The sequence below is a fragment of the Porites lutea genome, chromosome 14, assembly GCF_958299795.1.
Source record: "Porites lutea chromosome 14, jaPorLute2.1, whole genome shotgun sequence".
NCBI lineage: Eukaryota > Metazoa > Cnidaria > Anthozoa > Scleractinia > Poritidae > Porites > Porites lutea.
Genome location: NC_133214.1, coordinates 12,776,135 through 12,787,576, shown reverse-complemented (window position 1 = coordinate 12,787,576; position 11,442 = coordinate 12,776,135). Strand labels below are relative to the sequence as shown.

Sequence of the window (11,442 nt, the reverse complement as noted above, 5' to 3'; positions counted from 1 at the left end):
ACATTCCATAGGACAGAGTACAGGTCACCATGCCATACAAAAATAGCTTACATAAATAAAACCTCTATTTTGTCGTCACTTAAGGAAGATACGAAAAACAATAGTACACTGGAATAGGACAAAGTTTCCTTTCCGAAAAACAGTAATTTTGCACATGAATGTCGTCATATTTAAGCTCAAAGCTCAAAGTTAATAATAATTCATCTGCTAATAATTACATTAACATTATGATTTTCCCACCCACAAATAGCTAAGGAACCAACAAGGCAGGGGATAGGAAAGACATTTCCGTTACATGGTTCAAGAAGACTAGACAATAATGGTGATACAATACAATACATAGAATAAAATAACAAACGAAAAATAAATAAATAATGGCAGGAGTAAGGGCAGAGACCAAGATGAAAGAGAATAAACTCAAAATAAAGTACAAAACAACTTCATAAGACGGGGAACATAATCGTCTTCTCAGAGCAAAAATTTAGAAGCAAATCCTATTTTTTCCGAAAATACCATCGCTTGACCTTTTCTATTGGATAAGGAAGAGAGTTCCACCTTCTCCCCTCCCCCTCCCCCAGAGTCTGTACATTTGTCGGGTGGGCGAACACTGACGTCATAACGATATTTTCTTGCAACGAGGATTGTAACTTCTATAACAATATAGGCTCCATTGCACTCGCTTTGCACACGCAAACGCTCTGCTATTAAGGTGGCACAATTAGATTTTAGAGGAAGCTGCCTTCCAAGTTTAAGCAATTACTTCATCGCCATTGGAAAAAGGTTACCACAGCTGTATTATATAAAGATATAAAGATGAAAATTTTATACGATCTGTGTCTTATTGTCATTAGAGTTGCCTTGGCAACGTAATGACACCATTGTGTTTACCTGCCGTCGTATTTCTCGATACCAAAAGAGTTTTTTGGAAATTGCTCAAGGAAACTTGTACCTTCCATGACTGCTTTGATTATGAACAAATTTGGAAACGACGTTTCAAGGGTCACAAAAACAGTGAATTGACAAGCTATCGACATAATTGGCTAATATTTAAGGAAAACAATGCCCTTTGGAATTGCAGTTCCATCTCATAGTGGTTTCATTCCATTTAAAAGTGGACACAAAAAAAGAGGGGGATTGCTTTGGTTGATTGCGAGAAAGAAGAATATGATAAGCCTGCGGTCAGCTAATTTTATTGCCATTTCTGTATGCCATTTGGTCCACTCCTGACTTGTACAAACTTCATGTATTCAACGGAACCTGAACTACGTACTACAAACAGAGTAAAATACACAGATGAAAACCAAGCAAATTGATCCCGGCAAGGGGTAAGGGGAAAAGTAAGATCTCCTTGGCATTATCAAGACAACACAATGTACAACCCAAATGAGCACTGTCTTAAACTTTCTGTTCGGTTAAGGGTTATAAAAGAATTGTCACAATGCAAACTGACGTCTTTTGTCTTGACTATGAGGACACTTACGAGAGCTCATTCTCGTAAGCGACCAGCTCTAGTTACGACTACTTTTACAAATTTCTGAGGTGGTCGCTTACGAGAGCTTCAACTGTATTAGGGATAGGTGAGTAGCGCAGTACCGTTGTATATTTTATGGGTTGGTTGAGGTGTGTGAAGTGGAAAGCGTGGAGTTATATTGGACGCGGATTGATCGCGTCGCTTGGCATGTTTACTTAGCTTGTTTACGTTCGCACGTATTGCGTGCCTATTGCAACTGTGAATTAAAACAGGCGATCTTGATTACTCTATTTTGGCGACGCCCAAATAATTAAGAACTAGTTTCGCAAGGGACCAGTGATCAAGAGAGTTGATTTATATCGCGGTACAACAAAAGACACTTAAAGATACAATATACAGTTGAACCTCTCCGCCACAACGGCCAACTTAGGGACGGAAGAAAGTGGCCATTGTGGTGAGGTGGCCGTTATGGGGAGGTACGGGTGTTACATGACATCTGTTTTTGTTTGTTTGTTTGTTCGTTGTTGTATTTTTCGGGGAGTACAACATGTTTATTTTGCAAAGTTTACGCTTACTGTAACCTATAATGGTGATATAGATAGAATACAAAATAAAACTTAAACGTTTGGAATCAAAATGTTAAAAGACAAAATTCACAACTCGGTTGAGGACAAGGAAGGAAGGTGACTTTCTTGTGAGCTTGTATTTGCCGGATAAAATTAGCGACTACGACTCGTAGTTTAAAAACAAAGGAGAAAAATATAAATGTTCTAAACCGACTCTCAGCCTGAGGAGCATGTTCTAAATACAAAAAAGTAGTGTATTACATTTAATCTAAAATGAATAAAGAGACTTGCCGCGATTGATCATCGACGCGCCATACGGATCAATTTTTTGTGACTATTCTTGACTTTTTCGTCTATCGCTGAAAAAATGGACTGTTAGCGAGACGTTATTCTGGCAATTGAGGACACGCTTTGGTGGCCGTTGCCGTTGTAGAGAGGTTTAAACAAGAGCCAATGTTTGGATTGTCCGCCGGGATAAAAAAAAAAGTGGCCGTTGTAGAGAGGTGGCCGTTAGTGGACGTTCTAGTGTAACACATTAACATAAACATTTGTGGATACCAGTAATATATTTACTTAATATACCAGTACACCGTTTCCCTTGAACGTAAGCTTTTGCAATGTTGCCCAAGGAGAAACATTTGGCAGTTTTATTGCTGATGACATGTGATCTCGAAGTAGCCTATGAGAGTGCGCGTTGATGGGGAGAGAATCCAGCTATACCTATATGTAATATGATAACAAGGACTACTATGCTTTATGATTACTTACAAGCCAAACCTCCTGACTACAGTTACGTGTTAAATTAGGTACACTCTGACTCACCTGCGATATCTATCCAAAGACTAGGCCTCCTCTCCATGAGCTCTATCAGACTTCTGACTTCTTCAATCCTAAGGGGGTTACCTTCCACACTTAGCCTCTCAAGACGTATCAGGTCATTTGTGTCCTGAACGACACTTTTCAATTTGTTATTTCTCAAATCCAATTCTTGCAGTTGTTGAAGTTGTTTGATAGTTCTAGGCAATAGTGTCAGTTGGTTGTCATTTGCAGACAAGTGTTTCAGGTTAATAAGATCACCAATAAGTTCAGGAAGTTCTCTCAGCATGTTGTGGCTCAAATCTAACTTTGTAAGGAGACGGCGATTGACACCATATAAATTTTCTGGAAAGCTTGACAGGCCGATATGAGAAAAGTCCAACACTCCCGACCTTTTAGCTGCATTTGTTCGTTTTTGTAGCAAAGCAGGGTTTACTACACTCTGCCCTACAGAACATAAAAAAATGTGATAATGAGTTAAAGTAAACAGTCAATAGTGATACGGGCAGCTAAACAGTTGCAAAGAGCCTAAAAAAATCACGCTTGTGAACATTCCAGCACCTCCGGCAAAAAGAGTGAGTATCGCGGAGGAGTCACTAATACATTTCTCTACATTCACAATCTTATGCAAGTCTCATGTAAGTCTACAAATAATAAGAACGCTTGGAAAAATGAATTCCAGTATTAAATATTCTTTTAAAGAAACAAATTAGAGAGTTGGGTTTTTTTTTTTTTCGAAAAGTTAGGTGTAGAGTGCCCAGAGGTATGGGAAAAATGAAATGCCAGTTGAAAAGTTATCTTTCTGAACTAGACACTGGAAAACTGCAAAATCATTTTAAAACTGCAAATTCTTAAGCAATGTGAAGAAATAAAACGAACCAACGAACAAAAACAAAAGAGAAAAAGTCTACCTGAAGCACCTTCACAGGATGATGTTCCTGGGGTACTGGGGACCTGTGCCTTATCAACAGGGGATCCCACGCTGCCTACGTCAGAAGATTGACATTCTCCAGGTGTATTTTCTTTTTCCGTACGATTTCCCAAATCGGTTCCCATGGGAGCTGAATTGGCCAATGTCTGCGGGCTTCTGCTGTCTCTGTTTTCCAGACCTTCTGTTTCAGTAGTTCCAGCCTGTGACGTTCTTAAAGAAATAAAAACATCAGCAGCTCGTTTGCTGCTGTATTGTATCAAATCCATCTCCAATCCCCTTAGCCTACCATTATAAGATTCTCGACAAGATAGTCTCCCTTGCTTTTGTCCGGTCACGCAACGGTCCAGGAGCGATGAGACAACGGCTGCGAGGGCGATTACGAACATGGTGACTTAACCGGAAATGCTCCGGTGAAAATTGGCCGAGATATTTTCATTAGGCACGATATCTGCTTACCTAAAATGTTGGTCTAACGTTTCTATTTTCAGTCGTTCTGGGGTTGTGAACAAATTTCTATCATTGTTTCTTTGGGCAAGACTAGACGTAGTAAATTTATAACACAGTTACTTAGTAACACCAATGTACATGTTAGGAGCTATTAATAACCCATGAGCTGCCATGATACGTTGAAATTACACGTTCATCATGTCTGATTGTATAGAACGTTTTCACATGAGGACACGGCGGCCATTTCGAAGTTCCAAAACATGAAACGACGGCTATTCTGGTGTTGAACTTCTCTTGAGAATTCCACAAAACTCTAGACTACGAGCAGTCTCTCTTTTTTTCTTGGTCCGTCGAGCAAAACGCCCGAGACACGCAAATGACCACGCGCGTGACTGAAGGCGCGAGACGGGAGAGGCTACTAGAGTTACTAAATATGAAGAAAAAGAGAGACTGCCCGCAGTCTAACATAGCCTGCGTGGCAGGCGTTCGAAAGGGAAGGGAAGAGAATTAGGGCGCGCGCCCCCTCGCGTTTCTCTCGCGCCTAAAACTCCCTTTTCTTTCGCGCCTTAAACTCCCTTTCCCATCCCTTTAAAACGCCTGCCACGCAGGCTAAGTCTAACAAAACTCAAGAGACATAGTTGATTGAAAGTTTGAAATTGTTGACAACTTTTACTTGGCAATGAAATTTGATTCTTCATGGAACCATCTGGTTCAAAATGAAAAAGATAATGCTTAAAGGCGATATAACTAGTGATTCTTACCGCTTAACATTTGTATTACGCTTATCATTTCACTTTATCATACTTCCGTATTGTTTACAAAACAATGATAATCGTGGTATAGGTATGTCACCTTGGTGTTGTTGTTTCCACATTGATTACACTGCTGTCACCAATAATGACCTGTCTACCAGCGGTCACCTCGATACTGTAACTACTTTCACCAGTGGAGGAAAGCTGGGACTGAACACTATACAAGAACAAATGATAGGTGATAGCAGTCAGATACAGTCGTAATAGGTAACAGCGAAACTTCTTTGCATCGAAAGTTGATTTCAGTGAAAAAAGTTTGGGCGTTTTGGGTTTTTACGGTTTTTTTTTTTTTTTTTTTTACCACTAACTAGCATATAAAAAAAGACTTCTTAATGTAAAAATGTTTACAATTTTCTCAAATTAACAAATATATTTTTTAAATGCTTCACGCGCGCACAAAACAAAGCAGTTAACTCCGTAGCATCTGTCTTCGAACGCTCAAAACTTTGAGAAAGATGAATACATGAAAATTGAAAAAGATAATTTTTCAATCTGTGACAGAGGCGACTCGGAAGAAAAACTCCGAGTTACTAGTCCTGAAGATGCTCTACAACTGAGCTACAGGATACTCGTGGGAATTAAGGCCTCTAAACTAATAGGTTTCTTTACAGTTAATTCCCAAAACATTTCGAAAAAATTACCACAATGTCTACAAAGTATTAAACTTTATACAGTGAAAATGGAAATACTGGCTTAAGGAAGTTTCTATTGGAATTCAACTCGTTTCAGACACGGATGAACACTCCTCCCACAACCGCTTCCAAATTTCTGAATTTCACAAACGAAAAACAAAAAACAAACTGAAATAAACATGACGTCACAAATGACTTATGGTAAGATCATACACTAACCCGGTAGGAGTCACAGCTGATTGTCCCACATGAAGCCCACTTTGGGTTCCAATCGCTGCATATCCACGATCGCGAACTTCAGTGTGGCTTTCACTCTTAAATGGAACTTGCGCTGCTGTCACATACATTACTGAAACAACAAAGTAGTATCAGGTACAAACACATTGATTAAAGTCAGGCTTGATTTTCGCTGCTCTCTCGGGTCCGGTCTGGTTCCTTCTCTTTTCGGGGGAGAAACTTGGACTCATTTCCCAAACAGAGGCTGGAAATCCAGCTTAGTTATTGCAAATGTATCGGCTAACACTAATTTATTAACCGGTGTTGACCTCACTAACTTTCAACGCCGCCGTTTCACATTACAACAGTCTGGAAATGCTTGTTTGCTATAGTTAAGAAGGCGAAAAACTAGTGACTCTCTCGAATTCCGCGTTAACTCGCACCAAAATATATGTATTATTTAATTACCCTTAGTAACTCAAACCTTCCGGCTAACTCCAAGTGATATATTTTTTGCCCCCCAGGTGATTTTTGTGATATTTTTACCCTACATAACTCGAGCCCCACTTTCCAAACTGTTGTAAAAAAAAAAGCACGCTCATTGACTGAGAGCACGTCAACTAATCCCCAACAGTGCAGAAAGCTGAATTTCTTTAGTGCAAAAAGTTGAAATTAAATTGATTGTCACAGCCTCAGATGAGTGAGGGGTCTGTCAGTAGAATAATCGACAACTCCTTTATGTAATTTTTTTCGTTGAGGATGAAGAATGTAGTGCAAACAAACGTAAATCACAAGCCATGTAACCATAAAGCAATTCTGATTTCAGCTTTAATAACTGCGCGGCATTTTGACCCACACTCCAAGAAAGAAAGAAACAAGAAGAAACAAAAGCCAAAAACCAAAATGCAAAATTCTTGACTGACAATCAAAACATGAAAAATGTCTTGAAACAAAAGCATTTTTCATTAATTAATGGAGAAAGTAGTGGGACTGAAGTGATGCGGAAAAACTTTTTTAAAACCTCCTTTTCTGTTTGTTTGTATTTTAGCCGGCTGCGCGTTTGGAAGGCGAATACTAGATGAATATAACCCGCTTAACAACCAACACGACAACTAAATTTTCTTTAAAACTTCTCCTTCTTCATTTACAGTCAGAAAACTATTTCAAAGCTTGTGTACTTTAAACACCAGGCTATACATCGCCTCAAATTCATCTTAGAGTCACCGTAAGAAACCGCTTAAAATAATTATGCCCGCCGTTAAACAAGACAAAAAAGATGCAATAACCCAAACTCAACTGAGATGCAACTCCTGAAAGCTAGTGAGGTTAGAAACGCTTTAGTTTTCTCCATTTCTCTGCTGTAAAAGCCTGTATGAACCACAAGAACAGCAATCGATTAAACCCCCGATACGACGCTTTCCTCAACCAAAACCCAAATAAACAAAACACATCAAAGGAATCTTGATAGCAGTTGTATTTCTTTCCGTGGCGGCAGTGGAAAAGACTGAAATTTTTTCATGTATATTATTAACAAGTAATCAAATGATTTTTCTCCTTCAATTTGGGATAAATCATCACTCGTAAATTTTTCAAAGACAACAAAGTCAAGCATATCATTCTGATCGCAGCGCAAATGAGCCAATAAACTAAACGTTACTGATCATTTTCACTCCTTCTGAGCCCCGAAAGTTGATCTAAATCTTGCGAAAGTAGAAGCTGAGGACTCGTAGACCTTATTAAAACTTTGATTGTGACACTCTGCGGAGTTAATCACTACTTGCCCGCGTAAGAGTAAGTCCTTTCCGGAGGGAATCTCTACATTTCAACGAGAAAACGGATGTTTATCCAACGTCATTTTCTGACCAACTTTCTACATTTTTCATTGCTCACAACGAACCGAGTGATTTTGCGCTAAAAAATTTTGGGACAAATTAGCTTTTAGGGCAAAGTTTTCGGCAAAACTTACACATTGGATCTCTAGCGCATGACCTTAACGCTGAAACAGGACCAAGATGTCCTCACACAACAAAGGTCATAGAAATTATCTAATCAGCTTCCTGTCAAAAGAACCAATCACTGCCTGGATTCTGTATGCTACGCAAAATCAACCAACTCAAGTTTTAATTTACGGCACTAACTCTCTAGATCTTGGTGAGCTCTTGTTAACAGCTATACCTAAACAACTGACGAAGGATCCAATATTTTGGTTCCGAAACCGGTCTTGCAATCAAGGTAAGCAGAGTGTTACGTTCTTCTTAGAACTTAACAATGACACACTCACAATCTGGTACCAAATAGATCAGTGTCACCTTGTCTACACCGCGGAAAGCTTGGTTCCGTACTTAAAACTGCATGTGCGGTCTTTTGACTCAAACAAGCATGTTCTCAACCAGCTACCGAATGCAACTTAATGGAAGGAAAGCTTTCCACAGGGCTTTTTAGTCCTAGTTCAATATCCTTCAATGACAACGCAATCGTAAGAAATTTCTATCTTAAGAAATTTTACTCTTCCAAGCATTCAAAGATTTGCCGCCAACTTGAAGGGAATTTGCATATGATCACCTTTGACTATAGAACCGCGCCGACCTGTAGTCAAGCATATCATTCTGATTTAATACAGCGTAACTGAGCCAATAAACTAAACGTTACTGATCCCATTCACTCCTTCTAAGCCGCGAAAGTTGACTCTAAATCATTGGTTTTTGAACTGGGACTCAGTGGTTCTGGACTGGGACTCAGGTTATCTTTCTTAAGATGAGTCCCAGGACTCACCATAACTATTTGTAACAAAATCACTGCTACATAATTCATAACTCACTGGCTGGTTGAAAGCCAGGTGTCGCTTGTGATAACACTGTTGCAAGTGAAGTACTGGTGGGTTGTGATGTAATTTGTTCTGTTACAGGATAATGATCTAGCGTGCAAAGGAATAAGATGGCTTAGGCCTAGGCCAAACGTCGAACTTTTCATGAGCCGAACCGAACTCTAATTTGGGTCGATCTAAATAAAGTTAAGATCGTCTGTTGGTTCAGACGTCGAACTTAAGACGCGTCGAGCCAATCAACTGAATCAGACCAAACAGCAATTTTAATAAATTTTCTACCGAACAAGGCTAAATATACATTATCATATAAATTTTTAATTTATAAGTTTAGTTCTACGCATGTGAAGATCGACGTTTGATCCGGAAACGATCTTCCGACGTTCTATCCATCTGAAGCCGACAGATAGAACGTGTTAGACGATCCAAACTCATTCAGACGAACTGTCGAACTTTCCATGAACTTAACTCACTAAGTTTAGCTTGTCTTATGAAAAGATCGACGTTTGCCCTAGGTCTTAGATAAAACAAATGCTATATGAGTTATGTAGCTCGATAGTCATTAAACCGTGCTGGGAATAAAATAAGGCATAAAATCCAAGAAAGACAAAAATTCAGGTATTACTGATTAAGTTATAAAATCTCCTATGAGAAGGATACGGAAGTACTTTTCAGATTTTGCCAAAAAATGCACATTTGAAGCTACAACCATTGCAAAAAAGATAAAGGACACTCCGACGGAAAACCGGCCTTTTTGGTCTAGTTTTGAAATGATGAATATATGACTTTCATATAATTATTTCAACTACGGAAGGAAGAAATACATACTCATCACAGTTAAATACGCAGCTTCATCTTTCCTGGGTATATTATGAACCAATAATACGACTAGTTCCCAGTTGATTTGTTAGCTCAGTTGGTTGGAGCGTTACAACAGATGTTCGAATCCCGGCAAGACTGGAATTTTTTAGGTTTTCTTTTCGCAACTGCATAAGCTGGGTATTTAACTGTGATGATCTCTGTATTTATGGTCTTGTATTGCTAGCTACTCTGACAAAAGGGAAGGGAAGATGAGGGAAAACGAAATGATCACAATGTTGATAAGAAACAACTGAATCCAATTAGAATGACTTGATTATGCTCAAGGTGGAAATGCCGCAGATAACCACTAGGATTTTTTTTTACATAAGTTCTTGTGACGTGGAGTGTTTTTAGATCTTTGTGTAGTAGGTTGCATGGGAAACTGCACAATTTGTTGTACCAATAGGAAGTCAACTAGTTTACCGGAAACTGTTTCCGCATGGTTTGCATAGTTTCTAAAAATAACTTTTTTGAAATTAAGATTTCCCAGAGGCATGACTGGGACACTCTCTCCCTTGTCCTCTTGGTTGTACACATAATTATAGGAGTAATGAGTAAAAGTATTACCACTTTCAGCTCCCACTGAACCACCTCTTCCAATCACTTTGACAACTGGTCTGGTCAGTTCCATTAAATGCTGTACATGCAAACCAAAACAAACCAAGTAAGTTTTCTTTTCTAACTAGGGCCATGGATGGAGATAATATCTGTAAGAGACATGATGTCTCATGATGCTAACCTGTTTGGCTTTTAAAGGATTCTCCAGAAGCTCCATGATGACTTTGTTGCCTTTTGCAAGCTGCTTGGGTGTTTTATTATGCTGCAAAGTCAGTAATTAGGAACTGGTTTGGTTAATAGCTCACCCCACTGGTACCACATGGTTTACAAGTGCAAACTGATACACAGTGCTGCATTATCCTACAACTTGAGACCAGGCCAAATTGTAGTTAACACTTTTACACATTTTACTCGAAACATTTTTTACGAAATTATATAATGTACGGTATTTATTCAAATAAACTCCATCCAAGAGTTAATAATTAGAAGAATTCGGCGTTTACTCGAGGACTACAAGAAAAAACTCGGTTTAACTTGGTAATCTACACAATTAAGTCAAAGTTACATTCCTTTTAGCCAAACTTTTTCCGGATTTGGACAATCCAGATTGTTTGGATTTTCGTGCTAGCCGGAACAAAAATCTGAAATAAGATTGATCCATACAGCAGCAGCCTGCCGCTCCGATCTTCTTCTCAATTTCAACGCATAGTTTTTCACTTCTTTCTGCTAAAAGCATCTTCTCGTGGAGAAACGGAAAGAAAATTAGCTCTTTAAATAGTAGTGGTTCATACTGGAACTCATCAACTTAAAAATTATCTGGAATTTGATTCAAGAAAATTCAAAAGACAATTACGAATTCTCAAGCGCTGAGAAGCGCGTTTTAAACACAAACAGACATTGGACAGTATAGTTTTACAGTGAGAAAACCTAAGCGTTTTCACTTCCTAATGGATTTAGAGTAACAGTGGAACATCAGTTAAATATACTACAATCCTTTAGCGGTATAGAACAGCGAGGGAATATAAATAACTTTTGCCTGAACTAACTTAACCCGCCGTGTTGACAGATGAACGAGAACGTTTTTGTGATCGAAAAGCAGTTTCATTTTTTTTAATGGAACAAAGATCTGAAACCAGATTGAGATACCAATCTGAACGATCCACGTTCAGAGGTAGATCGTTCGGATTGCAATCTTAGATTGGTTTGGTCCTTAATGGAAAAAAAATCGAATTTTCGATCGCAAAATCCGGATTTAGATTGGCTAAAAGGAATGCAACCCAAGACAACTTCGATTCTATCTCAGCAAAAAAG

At 38.8% G+C, this 11,442-nt stretch overlaps 2 protein-coding genes and 1 long non-coding RNA gene across 4 annotated transcripts in view; all 3 read right to left on the bottom strand.

Moving 5' to 3' along the window:
- Positions 1-2,524: 2,524 nt before the first annotated feature.
- Positions 2,525-5,125, bottom strand: LOC140925029 (uncharacterized). Of its 2 annotated transcripts, XM_073374989.1 has the most exons (3): positions 5,084-5,125; positions 3,765-3,994; positions 2,525-3,300 (listed from the first exon to the last, which is right to left on the bottom strand). In XM_073374989.1, exons 2-3 carry the CDS (start codon positions 3,907-3,909, stop codon positions 2,840-2,842), a joined length of 606 nt encoding a protein of 201 aa, XP_073231090.1. In that variant the 5' UTR covers positions 3,910-3,994; positions 5,084-5,125; the 3' UTR covers positions 2,525-2,839. The 2 variants fall into 2 exon arrangements, with proteins under 2 accessions (XP_073231090.1, XP_073231089.1); XM_073374988.1 differs by lacking the exon at positions 5,084-5,125 and having other exon boundaries at positions 3,765-4,065.
- Positions 5,126-5,143: 18 nt separating this feature from the next.
- LOC140925028 (uncharacterized) lies at positions 5,144-7,227 on the bottom strand. The gene is made up of 3 exons (XR_012164365.1): positions 7,189-7,227; positions 5,895-6,024; positions 5,144-5,200 (listed from the first exon to the last, which is right to left on the bottom strand). It is a non-coding gene; the product is annotated as an uncharacterized lncRNA (long non-coding RNA).
- Positions 7,228-8,698: 1,471 nt separating this feature from the next.
- The window catches only part of LOC140923949 (serine/threonine-protein phosphatase 6 regulatory ankyrin repeat subunit C-like), an 18,568-nt gene continuing 15,824 nt past the window's right edge, over positions 8,699-11,442 (bottom strand). The window contains exons 7-9 of the mRNA XM_073373964.1: positions 10,313-10,393; positions 10,141-10,210; positions 8,699-8,805 (exon numbers count right to left, since the gene is read on the bottom strand). Of these exons, the coding sequence (XP_073230065.1) occupies positions 8,699-8,805; positions 10,141-10,210; positions 10,313-10,393 (258 nt within the window). The remainder of the gene's footprint in view (positions 8,806-10,140; positions 10,211-10,312; positions 10,394-11,442) is intronic.